Source organism: Fusarium phalaenopsidis (genome assembly GCF_050370095.1).
Source record: "Fusarium phalaenopsidis strain FUZ10S chromosome Unknown contig_32286, whole genome shotgun sequence".
Classification (NCBI taxonomy): Eukaryota; Fungi; Ascomycota; class Sordariomycetes; order Hypocreales; family Nectriaceae; genus Fusarium; species Fusarium phalaenopsidis.
In genome coordinates this window covers 2,055,001-2,072,695 of record NW_028145413.1, presented here as the reverse complement: position 1 = coordinate 2,072,695, position 17,695 = coordinate 2,055,001, and the positions used below count along the sequence as shown (strand labels likewise).

At 55.0% G+C, this 17,695-nt stretch overlaps 4 protein-coding genes across 4 annotated transcripts; all 4 read left to right on the top strand.

Moving 5' to 3' along the window:
- Positions 1–2,888: 2,888 nt before the first annotated feature.
- On the top strand, positions 2,889–3,116 carry LRP88_02969 (uncharacterized protein; the record flags this gene model as incomplete). The annotated part of the gene is made up of 1 exon (XM_083239600.1): positions 2,889–3,116. The coding sequence occupies one exon, from the start codon at positions 2,889–2,891 to the stop codon at positions 3,114–3,116; it is 228 nt and encodes a 75-aa protein (XP_083104730.1).
- A 1,852-nt stretch (positions 3,117–4,968) lies between these two features.
- On the top strand, positions 4,969–6,396 carry LRP88_02968 (DNA replication factor Cdt1 C-terminal domain-containing protein; the record flags this gene model as incomplete). Its single annotated transcript, XM_083239599.1, has 1 exon — positions 4,969–6,396. One exon carries the CDS (start codon positions 4,969–4,971, stop codon positions 6,394–6,396), a length of 1,428 nt encoding a protein of 475 aa, XP_083104729.1.
- Positions 6,397–7,462: 1,066 nt separating this feature from the next.
- Positions 7,463–9,444, top strand: LRP88_02967 (major facilitator superfamily domain-containing protein; the record flags this gene model as incomplete). Its single annotated transcript, XM_083239598.1, has 3 exons — positions 7,463–7,903; positions 8,009–8,151; positions 8,367–9,444. 3 exons carry the CDS (start codon positions 7,463–7,465, stop codon positions 9,442–9,444), a joined length of 1,662 nt encoding a protein of 553 aa, XP_083104728.1.
- Positions 9,445–14,390: 4,946 nt separating this feature from the next.
- On the top strand, positions 14,391–16,715 carry LRP88_02966 (DUF3405 domain-containing protein; the record flags this gene model as incomplete). Its single annotated transcript, XM_083239597.1, has 2 exons — positions 14,391–14,815; positions 14,870–16,715. 2 exons carry the CDS (start codon positions 14,391–14,393, stop codon positions 16,713–16,715), a joined length of 2,271 nt encoding a protein of 756 aa, XP_083104727.1.
- Between the last annotated feature and the right edge of the window lie 980 nt (positions 16,716–17,695).

The following is a 17,695-nucleotide window of genomic DNA, read 5'->3' as shown; positions in this document are numbered from 1 at the left end:
GGTACCCCTTTCCTAGATCCGCTTCTTGGGCGGAGGTAAGCTGTGGGTTGAGTTTGGGAGAAGCCGCTTGATGTGCGCTGGGTATCCTGGACCTCGGACAAAATTTCCCCTTGTTCCGCCCATCTTGACGTTGCGTCGTTGTTGCATCTTTCGCTGTTGGATGTGCGTGCTCTCTATCTGGATTTACACTGACTCACTGTTGTATATGCCTCCCTGATTTGGCAGAGCAAGCCGCCATGCCATCCTGCCTGTTACACAAGCATTCCTGTATGCAATTCACAATAAGTGTGAGCATGCAAGGGGGAGATAGCTGGCGAGAACAAACCAGGCAGCAGATATTGTATCGTTTCCCTCCCAGCAACCTCGCACAGCAGAAAGCCTTCGTACCAGTCTGGTCACCCTGCTCACTCCCTGGGCCGTACACATGTCGATTGACCCGAGGGTTTCATGGCGGGTAAGATTGAAGTCGGTTTAACCTGTGGCTTGACCGATGCGTGAGCCAACAGAACAGGACCCATCAGTCCCATACTTGGGCCAAACATAGTTGGAGTTAGATGAGAAATCCAAGATAAGAGCCCAATGAAGACTGCTTAGGCGAACTTGGCCCTGAGGTAATCAGGCCATCACGATGGAGCAGAGTCGTTTTCAACGGAGACAAGTGCCGAAAGCTTCCTTGTACGAGAAAAATTCTTCTAGGTTGCTTTTTGGGTTGCGCTCGAGTTTCACTGTTGCGTAACCATTCTCATGAAAATCCTGAGTGGTTGCTTTTTCCACCGTCCGTCTTCTCCGGCTTGAAGCCGTCACCCTTGACGATGCGGCGGCATTGGGCGGACAACGGCCTGAGGTTCCACGAGCTTTGAATCCGATGGGAGCGCATTAACTCGGGCAGAGTTTTAGGCCCTGTTAACCGAGTTTCCAGAAGGCATCAGGAAAAGGAAAACGGCTCCATTGTGCACCCATGGCACTCTTGACCCATCTTAACCGGCAACCCATGTTTGCTCGGAAACAAGGCCCCGGTACGGCTGGTCCCCCACGCCCTCAGTTCTTTGCTTAGGAACTTCGTGTGCTCGTGCTCTGTTCCTTCTGTTGCCCACTTGTCCTCCATAGTTCAGAGGCTCGTGGCCGAGCTCGTGCTTGCAATGGTGCTTCTCACTGGAAGTGCTGGCTGGCGTCCTTCTCCATCCGTATTTCGTGCGTCCCCTAGTGCCCAACGTGCTCGCCAGCTGCCCTGAGCTTCAATATCATTTCTCGACCGCCAGACCATCAGTAGTATGGCGCTGGGCTTGCCCATAGTGCTCCGGCCCAACAAGCTTGACGTTCCCCCTCCCCTCTTCCCCCCTTCCTCACTCAATATTGCTTGCTATCTTTTCTTTTCCTAAATCTCTGACGACGTGTCAGAAGCGCGGTGCTTCTTCGGGAGGGAGCTGAGCTGCGCGATCACTCGATGGTCGATTTTTTCTTCCAATGATATTGGGGTGATCCAGCGAGTTTGCAGATGAAGCAACTATTGGTGGTGGACCTGGGACGGTCCATACCCCGGAACGCTGCTGTTGGGCTGGCTTTCTGACGGGAATGGACGTGCCTTGGTTTGGTTGCAGGCTTATCGAGAATGCGGCCCTAGAGCAAGGGACAGGATGCTGCAGCTTCTTCGCAATCTCGTCGCGGCACGCCGTGGGCCTCTGCAGCTCATGGTCAGACACATTGAGAGAATGGGCACTTTGGTCTCTGATCCACGGAAACCATCCCGATCAAGGTGCCGAGCTCTGCTCCGTACATACCCTGACGACCGACACCAGACAAGGCTCCTTGTCAAACTTGGCCGCGGGAGTCCCGGGGGTGAGGAAATCGTGGGAGTGCAGCTGGGGGGTGCAGTCTTGGTGCATGCCTGGGCCGGGTGAGTGTACGCAGTAGTGCGTGTACAGAGTATGGCTGCGACAGGTACCTGCACTGCTAGTACCAGAGCCAAGACGTGCCTCCCGCTCTGTTCCCCAGGTTTTTCGCTTCCGAGGCCCTTGCTCTGAGTCGTTGCAGGTTGCCGTCTCACAGCGCCGCGACCACCGGCTTACCAGCCCAGAGCCGACCAGGCAGACAGGCCATCCCATCCCATCCACAGGCGCACGCAAATCGGCTCGCCCTGTCAATGCCGCTGGCGTTGGCGTTGTCACTGGCATTGGCATTGGCCTTTCTTTTCGTGGGGCCCGTCGTCGTTGTGGCCGCCCTTGTTTGCCCCATCTTGGGACTGGCACTGGCTCGTTCAAGTCCAGGTTGGGCTGTCTCTTCCGAGTGAGACGGGAGAGGGGAGGCGATGGGACTGGACTCATCTCATCTCCCTCCGGTTCCTTCCCTTTAAATAAGCTATAACCATCCTCCTCCCTTTGATCCTGCCTTCCCTTCCTCCTTCCCTTTTCCCCGGACTCTATCTCCATCTCTTCACAAACGCTCCTGCCTTGAAATATTAATCCTGCTTGGTCTTGATTGCCCTTTGCATCATCTTCCAAGTCTTCGATCGTTATCAAACTCCACCCAAGCAAACAAACTCCATCTGAACATTTCACCCTCCACTACCAGCACAAAATCCTCACTGTCCATACTTGCCTCGTTACGATCTTTCTAATCACCGACTCGGTTCGAGCAATACCAAAAAAGAATACACCTTTCGACAAACCTCTGCTCTTCTCCACTGTCGTGCCCTCGTATCTGCCGACATCTCCGATTCCCAACGCTTATCACCAAGGCACCACTACGGGGCTAGTCTCCATCTCATACCCACAGTTTACGCAAGCCGTTCTATTCTGGTATGTCTTCTATAGCTTATAAGACACCCTCAATTCACCTGAAGAAAGAACTCCTCTGACAAGTTCACTTTGCAGATTTCATCACTCGTCAAAATGCCTGGCTCTCACTCTTCTTCGATCCAGTCCTCCCCTCGAAGCATGAGGCTGGTTACTTCACAGGATCTCTATACCAGCATCAACGCTACCCTCACCTCCAAGGACAACCGCCCTTCAACTCCTGTTCACCACATCCAAGAGGACGACTACACTGTTCCCGCGCCTCCCCCGCCCAGCCCTGTCAGCTTCAGGCCTGAGCATTGGCCCACGTCAATCCGCCGCTGAGATGCAAGTCTCACGGACGGAGGCGTCACACAGCATTGGCGGCGCCCTGTTCCCCCAATGCACCCCACACGTATCAAGTTGCTGGGGGCTGGGAAGTAATGGATCCATGCTTGTCTTGTACAGTTGGCGTTTGACATTGCGATATCATGTTTGAGCGGTCTGGAGTCTGGGTCAGCGCAAAGCTGCTAATGGTCGTATGGAGGATTGTGCTTTTGTGCTTTTGTGATGCAGGCCTTCATGATAGGAGCTGCACATTTCGGACAAGGGCGCACAGGTTTGGTACGGGGAACACGCAAAAGTTTCTAGGGTTGGTTCTCATGTGGTCTCTTTCAGGAGACAAGGTCGAGGTGTTTGTGTGTATGTTGTAGCCTTTACAGTTCTGGGAAGATGACTTTCCACCAAGACAGTGAATAGCAGTCGCCAAGACTTGTGTGTACTCTATGATCTTTGGAATACGATGTCTTTGGGAGCTGATGAATGACAGACGTTCATTGGCACACTTGTGAAAGAAAATTACCCAGTTGTGCGTCCCAGCCAAGGCCGCGAGCGGTCTGTCTGGAATTGAGGTGCCCTAATGTGGTACCTCTGCAGAGTTGTGCTGGGTTTGCAGTGTACTTGGGGTCAAGTACACCAAGGGCTGCAAACATGTTGCAGCTATCAAAGCCAAAAGCCATGTCGTTTGGGAAGCACGGGTAGTCGTTTGATTCCCATTGATTTGTCTTGTGTGTCCAGGGCACAGACGGCCAGACCGCCATTCGAGCTATTCTTCAGCTGAGTGGGCAAAATATTGGACGAGAGGGGAATGGTGGTGAGCCAACCCACAAACAACACCATGTTCCCAGCTATTGGGCGTGTTTCTGATGAGTCAATGAGACATCATCCAGCAAGAGGCTCAAAGTCATATCAGGCGCAGGCAACAGGAGCCGAGGTGTGTAGCACAGCATGGCATGACCCAAAGTCTCGACAACGCTGTGAATGGTGGTGCTGACAGTCACGACGTATCAGGTCTGTCCACGGGGAAAATTCTGCACAAGCTGAACTCCCAAGGTTTTCCCCGGATGAGCGGCTTCGCAGCCGCGGGACAGGAAACGTTTCTTACAGCCCAGGGAACGACGGCATCGAAGGAAGCTTGTTTACCAGCCGGCCGGGTTGGATGGATGAGCTCCCGCAAACTATCGCCTGTTCTAGCTGGGCCACCCCGCAAGCCACCTTCACAATCGTAACCGCATCAGTCCGGGGAAGGCCAAGCCACCTGAAAGGGAAAGACAAAGAGCAGCGGCCGCACTGCGACGCTGGCGAATTCGGTTAAAGCTGGAGTGACGTGGAGATGAGGTGAGTTTAGCTCGAGCCTCGTCTCCTCGGGAGGGGAGAAGGTACAGTAGAAACAAGGTACGGCGGACATGTACCCGCATTGCTGCTGTCGCGTGGCCAAGCTTGGCTTGTGCGTCGCGGTGTTGCGGGCCACTTTACGCGTCCACGACACGGATCGAGACGCGTCTGGGCGCGTCTTGGGTCCCGCTTAGAACTTCACGCTTCACGTTCCCCTTGGCGACGGCGCACATGCCTGCTCTTCTTTGCGGGCCCCCATGGCCCATGGCTCTTGCCCATGGCTTCCACTTTGCAAGACATCACTTTGGCATTTTCATTGCGATCGATTGCGCCTTCTGCATCTGCGTCTGCTTCTTTCTTCGATTCTGCTCGCATCTTTCCGTTTGTGTAAACAACTGCACCACTCCTTCAACTTTTCCCTTTCTAAACTACCACGACCTCGCACCTTCTGTGTGTTTGAGGTATCTTGTCACCATCACCCCTCACGACTGCTCCTACCCTATCCCCGAGAAAAGCTTTCAAGATGCCTCGACCGGCCAGGCGCAACCAAGCTGCGCCTGCTACCACCCAGTCCATCAGCAGCTTCACTCGAATCTCCAAAGGTCGCCTTGGCGATGCCACCGGCAAGAATGCTATCGCCGATACCAAGTCAACCACAATTACAAGGAAACGAAAGGCCGCTGTCGAAGAGGATCCTCACCCCAAAGCCACATCGCGGACATTTTCGTTTCCTCCCAGCAGCGACGATGAGCTCCCCGGGCCCAAGAAGCGCGCTTGTCGGCGCCAGGAACCCGTCATCAACTCGCCCGCCAAGAGTGTCGCCGTTGCCAAGGGCAAGCGAGTAGCAAGGACGACGCCTTCGAGAGCTGAGGCTGCTCACAAGCCAATCAACTCAACCATCATTTCCAAGACGAAGTTGCAAGGGAAGACGGTGCAAACAAAGCTCGACGGCGTCTTTAAGAAGTTGAGCAAACCCGGAAACGGCCTTCCTCCCCATCTGGCCGAGATGGTCGACCTTCACAGAGCCTTCGTCAAGACCATTATGATCCAATTCGCTCACAATGGAAGCAATTCGCCAATCGATGTTCGGACTGTTGCTCCTCACATCGCACAGGCCTGGGGCAAGAGACAAGTCACGATGGAGGACATCCGGCGATGTATCGCCATTGAGACCTCGGCACAAAACAAGACTGTGTCACCATTCATTATTTCCGACTATGGTCGCAACAAGATCTGCATTGAGCTCGCCTCCCACGACAACAACCCGATCAATGAAGAGCGACTGCTCAAGCAGTTTGAGGCGAACCTTCGATCACTGTGCACCGAGCGATCCGCTGACGACATGGATGTCGACCTTCCACTGGACAGCCTTTCGCTCAACGATCTTCCCCAGGTGGCCATCACGAATATGGACACTGGGGCCAGGGCAAACCCTCTCCTGAGCAAGGGACAACGCGCCCTGTCAGAGCTCAAGAGCGGCATCGCCACCAAGCAGCAGGAGAAGGAGGCCAAACAAGCGGCGGTTGCCAACAACCCCCTTCTGAACCCTGACGGTACTAAAATGAGTCTTCTCGACCGACTTCGACTAAAGCAGCTCGCCAAGGCTAATGAGCCGCTACCACCTTCTGGCCCTGAGCTTCAGCGACGCGCAGCTCTCAACCGCGTCGTAGATGTATCAGCCACTATCTCGATGCTCAGCCTCTCGAATCCTATGTCACTGCCACGCCAGGCCTTTACAATGGCTGTTATTCTCGAGAAGCTGAAGGACTCGCTTCGCATGCCTGTATCCAAGGAGGAGGGTGCAGCTTGTGTCCGGCTCATTGCCAGCGAGGTGGCCCCCGAGTGGCTCCGTATTGTCACTATTGGTGGCAGAGAGAACGTTGTGGTGCAACGGCATAGCCAACCGGTGGATCGAGTTATTCAGGAACGGGTGCAGAAGCTGCTGGGTTGAGAAAGACCGCTTTATAGGCGGTCGAATCATGTGTTTATCTGAGAATACCCCGTGGAGGGATCTGCTTTATCGCACATCACTGAAGGAGTTAAGAACTGCGATTCCCTGATTTGGGATATGAACAGGATAGGTAGGCATGGCATTGCATTGAGGTGCATCTTGACACGCATTGGATGGAGTTGGCGTTGCGGCATACCATATTGTTTTTAGTCTGCGCTGAGCATTCGCATTCGCATTCACACTCGTGTATAGAGACAGACATCCATGATTGGAGAAGGAAAAAATCGAATACGTATTTTAATCAATTTCCGTTCCCATACGAAATGTTGCATCAAGTCATGGGCATTCCGTCTATCGGCTTGTGCAATCATGCACCGAGCTTTCTGATTGATATTCGGTCGCCCCTCCCGAAAAAGTGGGACTCCGGTATTGAATTTATCGGCCGACGGAAGCAAGGTTCCGCGCCGGCGGACCGCGGCCTCCACCGATGAGCCGAAAACATTGCGTTTTCTCACGCTGTATGTGTGATTTTGGAGACAATGTAGGACCGATTGGATCCTGTTAGCCACTGGCATTCGGTGGATATCAATATCGTATAGAAACAACGTGTTTGTAGACATTTCGCCTCCCCGGACTCCGGATGTCGGCGACCGGGTGTGGCGCGGATCTGTGCAAGACGAACAGAACCCAAGTGGATATCCAGGGAACGCAACGCACCAATCTTGGATGTGGATCTCGTGCTCGACCGCCTATGATTGATCAATGGGGAACTGAAAAAACGCCGGGGGTTAAAGGAGGGTGCGGATGGAAGGATTCAAAAAGGCCTGGGGTTCGCATTATGTGTGGGGTTGGATGTGTGATGGATGGACGTGATTTCTTTTGCTTATCGACGCTTTGCAGAGTCCTTTGAGAGTTGGCGGAATATTATCCGAGCTTTCCTGGGTTTGAAATGTCCTGCAGAACTTGCCAGAGCCCAGTTCTGTCTTGAGACACCTTGGTCCAAGACCTAATCCTCTATTTGGTATTACACAGAACCCAGCATACTTCCCAGCAGGATATCGACATCATGAGGGCAGCGGACGAGGAGTCATCAAGCAGCCGTAGGCCGTCATCGTCTTCGGAAACAGATGTTGAGTCACAACACATCACTTACGCCGCAACCTCGGTGGACATTCACCACGCAACCTCTCACGTTTCGGGCCACGATGCCTTCGAGCCGGACCAGACTGGTGCTCCAGATAGTCAGATTCCGTACCACGAGGCGGGCGATGAGATATACGACCGGCTATCGCGGACGCGAAAGACTGCTATCGTAGCTGTGCTGTCGTTTGGGGCGTTTCTATCGCCGATATCGAGCACGTCGGTGCTGGCGGCCACACCAGAGGTTGCCAAAGCCTATGACACCACCGGCAGTATCATCAACGTGAGCAATGCTGCGTACATGGTTGTCATGGCGCTGTCCCCTCTTGTTTGGGGGCCGATGAGCCAGGTGTTTGGAAGACGAGTTGTGAGTGCCCATTTTCCAATTCTCCTTTGATAGGATCTATCCCGGGGCTGTGATGGCCGTGATGGTTCCATATGCCTTGGATACATATGCTAACATTACATATAGGTATCTTTGGCTTCGTCCGTGATGTTCTTTCTGCTGAGTCTCGCAACCGCATTGGCACCTAATTTGGCCTCGTTCATTGTCTTCCGAGCCGCTTCGGCCTTTGGCGGAACGGCATTTATTCTCATTGGGCCTGCATGTGTCGGGTAAGTGTTTTGCGTGTTTCTTTCAGTCAATTGCCTCATCAGGGACCTATCTTCCTGGTCAGTCTTGGACAAGTAGTGTACGAGAGTAGAACAGCATGGCTCCTCGTGAAACACATCGGACTTATGCCCCATTTGCCTCCGCACGCTGGTGGTTATTGACTTGGCTTCTCTCCTCCGTAACCATCAACATGAAGAAAGCACTGACACTTGAACAGTGACATCTATCGTCCAACAGAACGTGGGACAGCCATGGGTTGGTTCTTGACCGGCACACTGGTCGGGCCTGCATTTGGCCCTTTCCTGGGTGGTATCATTGTGACATATTCGTCATGGAGAACCATCTTCTGGCTACAGACAGCGCTGGCTGGTGCCGGAGTTCTTGGAGTGTACTTCGTTGTACCAGAGACAGCCCATCACTTGAAGATTAACGACCTGGAGTCGTTCTCACGAAAGGAAAAGACTTTTGCGATCCTCAGCATGATCAGTCCCATGAGAGTGCTGAGGCTCTTCAGGTACTTGAATGTTGCGCTGGTAGCTGTGGGCAGCGCATCCTTGACATGGAACATGTACAGTCTTCTGACCCCGATCCGATACGTCCTGAATCCGCGGTTCAACTTGGAATCCCCGCTGTTGTCGGGTTTGTTCTATCTGGCACCCGGATTCGGATACCTGCTGGGGACGTTTGTTGGTGGTCGTTGGGCTGACTACACCGTGAAGCAGTGGATCAAGAAGCGAGGTGGCGTCCGGATACCGGAGGACCGACTTCGGTCCACGCTGCCCTTCATGGGCGTGATTATCCCTGGAAGCATGCTGGTGTATGGCTGGACCGTGGACCAGGAAGTTGGGGGCATCCCCGTGCCTGTGATTGCCATGTTTGTGCAGGGCGTTGCGCAGCTGTTCTGCTTCCCTTCCTACAACACGTACTGCATCGACGTGATGCCCGGGCAAGGGGCAGAGGTGGCGGCGACCAATTTCTTCATGAGATACCTGATCGGTTGCGTGGCGTCGGCTGTGGTCCTGCCAGCGGTCGAGGGGGTTGGCATCGGATGGTTCTCAACCATCACGGCCGCGTACTTGGTTGCTTCAGCCCTGGCCACAATGGCTGCGATCCGATGGGGGAAGGGATGGCGAGAGAGCATGCAGGCCAAGCTCGAGGGTCGAAGGGAGCAGAAAAAGGCCGAGGGAGGAGAGCACCAAGGCAAGGGCGTTGAGGCGGTGGAGGAAGAGCTAGGATTGGACAGCCAAGAAAAGGCCCGTCAAATGAAGGAGACCGAGACATTGGCTGCGAGGTAGTTTAGAGAGGGAGAGTGGTGATATTGTGCTCTGGTGACGACCTGGTGCAGTATAATTGGCCGAATGTGTATATACTGGATGAGACAAGCAGTCGAACAAGGTATTAGGGTTGGAATGCGAAACTCTTGGAGTGTGTACTTGTGCCCTTGAGACCGGAATAAGGTCGTGTGAGATATGCCCCTTGGGTAGTAAATGCCTGATTTACAGCTGTTCGGGCTTCCTCTAGGAACTCGGTACCATCTCAGGACGGGATGCAAGTGCCACACACTTTTTTGACACCTACTGTGTCAGGGAGAACAAGGGCAAATGCTGAAATTGTGAGACAAGATCAAGTAAACAGAGATGCTTCGCGGTACGCAATATTGAACGCCATCCACGGACTCGGGCTGACACTCCGATGTGTCGCTGTCTGACTGTTGCATTCAGCCTTGAATCTACTGTATCTTACTCAGAGTGGGAGAACTCTTGGCTCCAGCTCTGGAGTATTGTGGCCTGTGGCTGGTGATGACGCTGCTGACACCACCATGCAATGCCGCTGGTGCCGCGCGTGGAGCGCCTCAATCGGCCGCCAGAAGTGGGCTGCCGGTGGGAGGCGAGCTGTGGCGTTGCTAAATAAAGACGGCGCGGGAGAGGTAAACGCCTGTCGCAGGTGATAGAGGCGGCCGACTTGAGAGAGCAAACAAGGCCGTATCCGCACTCTCATCTATCTCATATAACCATACGGGATGGATGTGTGTGTCAAGCATCGATCCGCGGCTCCAATCAGTCAGTGTCACATTGTGGTGCTATGCGATAGGGCACGGCGGAGCTGGGGACAGATTTGGGGAATCCGGGCCGGGAATCTCGAGGGGGTGAGATGAAGATTCCTGGGCTCGAAGGTCAAAACAAGATGAAATGCTTCGCGTTGTGGCATGGGAGGCATGCAGGGCTGCCAGGTCCGACGTGGTGACTGGTGGACACGAGCATTGGCGTCACGGCGAGACCCGCTTGTTCAAAATGATACTGGAGCTATCCCACGACATGGAGATTACTCACTCTCGCAAAAGCCCAGCCAAATGGCGCCGCCCGCAGGTTCCGTCTAGCTTCGATATGCATGTATGTGTGAGGACCTGACCTGCTGGGTCAGGAGATGAACGAGACCCATCCGTCCTCAGGTATGGCGAGAAACTTGGAACAACAAGGCGCCCTGGTCCTGCCCTGGGGAGAGAGCAAACATCGTCGACAACAAGCTTCTCCGGCAGTGAATGTGGGAGATGTTCCGATGCGATGAGATGCTCGTCAAGGATCACCTCTTGGCCACCGGTTTTGCCAGCAGAATCGCCGGCGACACGTTACACGGCCGAAACACGACCACGGGGACCATGACGTGGAACGGCATGGCCGTCGCCGGGTGTCGTTTGAAAGAGGCGTTTTGAGGGTCTGTCTCTACCCGAACCCGTATCTGAGGAGTTGGATCGATGAGCCAAAAAAAAACAAAGTTGCCGATACGAAAAGCCATGGTCCATCGCCCAGCCTCGTCGGGGTCACAGCAAGCAAGATCCAGATGTCTCCTCCAACACGATGATGAGCTAATAACGAACCTGCACTATGTCAGCAACCGGCTTGCTTCCTGGCCTGGCCATTCCAAAGCAGGCCCAGGCAAGCTGCGAATTGGCAGGCCTCATCCCCTGCTCCCTTGGCCTCTCAAGGGCCCATTTCTAGTTCGTGTCAGTCAGTGACTGACCCCCTTGGCAATCTCGCCGTTACGACGGCTCCATCTGCGTGTGGGCGTCGAGCAATGTGCTGTTTATTAATGTCAAGCTCGTGGGGCCGTCCCTTGGTGCTGGTCCTCGCTCGAGGGTGCCACCTGTGGCGTCTGTTACGAGGCAAGAGGACAAAGTGATATCTTGGCCAAATACGCCCTAGCGGGATGCTCTTGTCAGGGTGCAAGAGGCGGTTGAAGGAAAAGTGTCAGCTTTAGAGGCCCGCCGGTAGTTAGAATAGAGTCAACGGCTCTGTAGCCTAGGCCGGAAGAGGCAGCAAACTTCTTGATACGCCATGCAACCTGGTAAGAGTGAGACCGGCGGTGGAGAGAAAGATGCAGTGAGAATCACCTCCAGCATGGGGATTTCTGCCAGGCATTCACCGGCACGACATTCTGGAATCGACATCCCCAGGTTCGGCCGTCTCAATAACCCCCAGCATCGGGTTACCAGCCCAATATGTGAGAAGCGCAACGAACTGAAAGCTGAGACTGAGGGACGCGTGGCGGGAGGACCCTCAACAGCCTCTTCTCAGGGCCACCGACGATCTCCCACAGACCGAAGGGGGTGCGGCCGCTGTCCGCTAGGGGGTTCGCTTATCCGAGACTGGTTGTCCAGGCTTGAGAGGGAACGTTGAGAAGCATCCCGTCGATAGAGAAGGCGGAAGAGGAGGGTCGCGTCGGTAACTCATTCGCTCAACTTCAAGGGCCCAAGTTTGCTGAGGACCTCGTTCCAGCCTTCTAGGGCAGGTCGTCGCGTCTGTGGTACTATCTGAACCGATCCGCAGGCGCTCAGAGCATCCATGATTAAGGGACCGCCTGCCTTCCATCTTCTGGAAACAACGACCAACGCCCGACAATTACGAGTCCCACGGCCGATTCTTCGGGATGTGGCCGCCTCCCCACTCAAACAGCCGCGCTGTGCTGTGTAGGTGGCGATTGACAGGCGGCTCAAAGCACGAGGTGCGGCGGTTCTGATGCTCAGGTGTCGATCAGGAGTTCGGGACGCGCAACCACCGGACTGTAGTGAGTGTCTGCCTCTATGTCTGAAGCCTCTGGAGCAGCAGAGAGCCACGAGAGCCTCTTGTCTTTCCTGACGAAAGGGGCTTGAACCAAGGGGTGGATTGACCCTCTCGTGGACCCACAGACCCACGAGCCCCCGACTCGCTTCTGGCTGGGATGAGGCCTGGAGACTTGCTGGGATATGGCGCAATACCAGGGGATGCAAGGCTCGGGTCAAGGCTTGTGAAGCTGATACTGTTGCTGCTGCTGTTGCTGGTTGTGATTGTCAGTGATTGTCCTCGACGTACAGAAGATGCAACAGCTAGTGAAGCAACCAATGGATCCGTCAGCTTTACTGCGTTTCCATGGCAGCGGAACAAAAAGCGCCCGTCTTCAAAGGCAAAAAAACGCGCAACGACGCTGCGATGACATTATCGATGGGGGATGAGAAATGGCCGATGGTTTGTTGTTGACAAGCATTGATGATTGATGATGGCCGTTCCATGTCAGATCAGCGTGGATTGGACCGGGTCCTCTCCCAATCCAGGCCAGCAATTCCCCCGACAGCTTCTCACACTCGCACTCTCGTTGGACAGCATGTGTCTCTGGCGCCGCCCATTGGCTGATGGGCTCTCCGCCCGGCAACGCCGTCCCATTGGGCGTTGGCTCAAGGGCCATTCACAGCGCTCGTTGAGGTGATTCCCTAGTGCGTCGAGGGGCCCGGGGAGAGAATTGAGTGGTGACCAGCCCCCACCCTTTACTGTTTTTGGAGCCTCCAGGTTCCATCTTGCCAAAGCTTGAACCTGCGGGACGGGGGTCGTGTTTTGTTGCGGGTGCTGGACTGGACTTCTTTCCATCATTTTCTTCCAAATGCCAGAGGTATCTTTGCTGCGACACTTGGCTGCCAATGTACTTTTCCGTATGCCTTGCTGGGGGTCAGCTTCGGGTTAGAATCCATCCAGGCGGAGAAGGGAAACACCTTGTTGCAACACGCCCATGATTGTAGTGGGCATCTTGCGGCCCTCACCTCGGGTTTCTAAGTATGGACTCGAGAGACTGGAGTCTGTCCAGACACTAGTAGACTCTCAGCTACAGTGTCAGCTGTGTTCGTCTCTCGCGGGTGTAAACCAACCCGAGCTCGCTCTGCCACAGTGATCGTATCAAACCTCCATCTCAGCACAGCCATTCCATCGGCGTCGCCAAGCCACTGCGCTCCCTCCCGCCAACCACTGTGTGTCCCGGGCCTGCCGATGGCTACGTTGCCCTCTGAGATGTGCTCTCCAGCGCTTCGCAGACCGCGCCGCCACCACCACGAAGGGCACGCAAGGGCTAAAATCGTACAGTAGGTCAGCTCAGGAATAGCACCGTACCTGGCAGAGAAGAGTAGATGCGACTACGCACCCCCTTCCCTCCCTAGGTCCCCTTAGCGGACCCCGTAGCGGGCCCCTCCCCTGGCCACACTTGGTTCTTGCCTACCCCGTCCCCCTATCGCTCTCTCTGCAAGGCCCTGGCCCTGGGATGCCAATCCCTTGTCCCGTGTCCGTAATCCCCTGCTCGTGCCTCTCCTGGCCTGGCTTCGGTTTTTTTTTCTTCTCTTCCCTCTCCTATCTCTTCTTGGTCGACTCTTTTTCCTCTTCCCTTCCCCCTCCTTTCTCTTCCACCCCCCGTCAACGCCCTTCGCTCTCCGGCCTGTCCATCGCCGTCCTCGACGCCGTCGTTTTCCTCTTCTCAATCGCGAATTCAAAGGCACCGCGCTGCTCATCAAGCTTCGCGCTGCTTTTCATTTGCTTTTGCGTTGCGTCGCGTGATAGTCGTGTTCAGTCTCTTTTATCTACCTGCCCTCGTCTGATGACGAGGTAGCGACGTCGCCCACCAACTTCCGCTCCTCGCCGGACTTCATCTTTCGTCGGTTCCCTTCATAGGTTGTCTCGACGACTGCCAGTCGTTACTTGAATTGCTTTCCGGCCAAATTCGCCAGTTTCCGCAACCCGTTGACTTAATTCCTCGATGACGGCCGGCTCCACCTCGACATTCGCTCTGTCCTAGGCTCCCTAATTTTCTCAACCTCAATCTCACATAAACAACACATCACCCTCAACTTGCCACACGCACACAACAACACCCACCGTTGCGACTCGATCGACCCAAGGCCTAAGCGTGCCAGACTTCCCAGCCTAGCATGCAGCGGCGCCATTCAGTCACCATGGCCGCCCGCAACAACAGCTCGCGAGTCCCTCTGGGCAGGAAGATTGACCCCCTGCTCCCATACTCAATTATTTCCGAAAAGACAAAGAAGCCCCGGCTTCGTCTACGCTCCCTCTTCGGCCACTGCCATTACCGAAGAGTCTTTACTTGGCTCATCGGCATCGCCTTCCTCGTCACTCTGATCTTCGTCAAGTCCAGAAAATCCGGATATGGTGGCTACAACATCGGTGGTACCAGGACCCAGGAGCCCGTCGCAACTGCCACTGTCATCAACACTAACGGCGAGCCCGTTGTGATGCTGACTGGTGACATGGACGGTGACGGAAAGCTGGAGACGGTCCCCGAGGATGAGTATGTCACGGCGGATCAGAAGAAGGAGGTTGCCGAGCAGCTTCAGAAGATGCCCTGGTTGAGATTCCCTCAGTATGTCGCCCCTTAGCTTGTCTGCCCCCCCCGCATTGCTAACCTCTCTCCCAGCCTGGATGGTTACTTCCATGGCCTCCGGACCATCGTCCCTAAGACCAGCCTGCAGCCCGAGTACCCCAATGTTACTGAGAAGGCTCCCCTGCCCTCTCCCGCTATGAACGACCATGTTCCCAAGCCTAAGAAGTACAGCCCTTATGAGCAGTCTACCGACATCAAGACTTGCTACCTCGATTCGAAGAAGACTGTCCCCGCTCCGGATCTGTACGCCTACAACGGTGTTCCTCAGCACATGCCCGACCCTGCCATTGGCTCTTACAAGCTCCTGGGTCTTCGGGATGATGTCTGCTTTGACCGTTTCAGCCGATACGGCCCTTACGGTCTTGGTTACAGCAGAGCCCACGGTGGCTTGGATACTGGACTCGACACCGAGAGCTCCGGCAACGAGGCCATCTGGGCCGAGACTGGCAAGATCAACTACATCGATGTGAACTGGGGTGAGGCCCAGGAAGCTTGCTACAAGGCCAACAAGCACCGCTTCAAGCAGGTCAGCCCCGAGACTCAGGAGCTTCAGGAAGGCTCGACCAAGAAGGGCCGTATTGCTGTCGTTGTCCGTACATACACTGGCTTCAAGTGGACTGAGCTTGCTGTCCTGAACTTCCGCGCCCTGATCAACGAGCTGTCTCTCCGATCCGGTGGCGAATACCAGGTTCACTTCCTGATGCAGGTCCGCAACATTGATGAGCCCATTTGGTCCGACAAGTGGACTGTGCAGCGCATCATCAACGACAACGTACCCGCCGAGTTCCGTGGCCTCGTTTCGCTCTGGAGCGAGCCCCAGATGAGGCTCATGTACCCCGGCAGGTTCGGCGAGACCATTGAGAACCCCAGTGGTGCCGATATCCACGGCATCTACCGCAGTGCTCACTTCCCTCTCCAAGTCTTTGCCATGCAACATCCCGAGTACGAGCACTACTGGAACTGGGAGATGGATATGCGATACCTGGGCAGCTACTACGAGTTCTTTGACCGTCTTGGCAAGTGGGCCAAGGAGCAGCCTCGCACTCTTCTCTGGGAGCGCAGCGCTCGCTACTATATTCCCCCTTACCACGGTACCTGGGAGAACTTCTCCCAGAGCGTCCAGCACGACACTCTTGCCTCTGGCCGTGCTCCTATCTTCGGTCCCTTGTCCTTCGAGGGTAAGGAGCAGCTTCGACACGACGAGTGGGGTCAGACCATGATGCCTCCCTCTTGCAGCTCGGATGCCCCTGATCGATCCAAGTGCGGTGTTGGCGAGGACGCCGATATCATCACCCTCAACCCGCTTTTCGATACGGAGCAGTCTGGCTGGGTCTTCTCGGACGATGCCACAGGCTACAAGGCCCCCCCTCCCCGACGATGCGCCATCATCACTGCCTCTCGTCTCAGCCGTCGCCTGCTCATGTCGATGCACGAGGAGGTGTGGCGATACCACCACACCATGTTCTCGGAGATGTTCCCTCCCACCGTCGCCCTGCATCACGGCATGAAGGGTGTGTACGCGCCTCACCCCGTCTTCCTGGACCGAGCCTGGTACCCCTTCAGCGAGATTGACGGTGCCTTCAACGCTGGCCGAGACCACTCAACATCAGGCCCTGGCAGCCCCTTCGATCAGCTCAACGAGCACAACCACAAGGGTACCAGCTGGTACTTCAATAGCGAGTTCGGTGGTCTCCTGTGGCGCCGATGGCTGGGCTATGCGCAGATGGATGGCCGTGGAAAGCACGGTGGTCGTGCCAACGAGGGACGGGAACGAGGTGGCAAGACGGAGGAAATGGATGAGCACAGCAGCGGCCGGTTATGTCTGCGTGGTATGCTGGTGCATCCCATCAAGTTCGAGCATCCTTCGGAGAAGCCGTAATGAGAACCTCCCTCACCATGTCGCCGTCATGAGCAAGGCGACGCCACCTCTCCCCCCTCGACCAGCGCACACGACAGACACCACACGCACATACGCATTTGCAGGAGCATCTGTACAAATATACCCACGACACCCGAACCGCCAGACATCCATCCGAGACGAGACTAGCGCAGCGCAGCGCGGCGCGGCGCAGAACGCATCAGCCATGATGAGAGGGGAGACGACGCGAATTCTCTGCATCCATTTTACCCGATTCTTGTTCGACCCGACTTGTATTCCGTCTGTTTACGGACCAACCAGCGGACTCGGCCTAGACCTACCTAGACACTTTATTATTTGAACCTCGTTTTTATCTCTTCACTTCCACGTTTGGGTACTTTCGCCAGCAAGGGGTTCCAGAACGCCGTCCTAATCAATCCCTCTCCGCTGGGAATCAAAGGTTGTCTGCCTTTTTTCAAAACAAAACTCTTTTAACCTTATTCGACTGTTTCTTGTTTTTTTTTAACCCCGACTGTTGTCATTTTAACTGTGTGGCATGTTGTTTCTGGGTACGAGGCATCCGGGACCAGGAGCGGAAAGGTTCTCCGCCCATGCTACGGGGCGTTTGGGATGGGGGACATTTGGGAAGACACATGTGAACAACGGTGCTACTTGTATAGATTCGATCTAGTATTAGAAGAGGTGGTAGTTAGGTGTGAAATTTACCTGGGTTTGAAACGAGCTTCTCTCCTGTTAATTACTCATCTTTTCCCTGTGGCGTTGGCCTATTCAAGTTGTGGCCACGTCCTTTCGGCGTTGAGCCGGCAACGGCGATTGCATTCGATGTAACCGTGTCCTAACCCAAGCTAGCACCAAAGTACCATCTGCACCTAGGAATCCCACCGGCGTCAACAGAACAGGCTCAAATGGCAAGCATCACTCACCGCATTTTCCAGAGGCTTGTTTGGCCAAGGCCAAGTTTCAGGGCAACAATCTCTTTG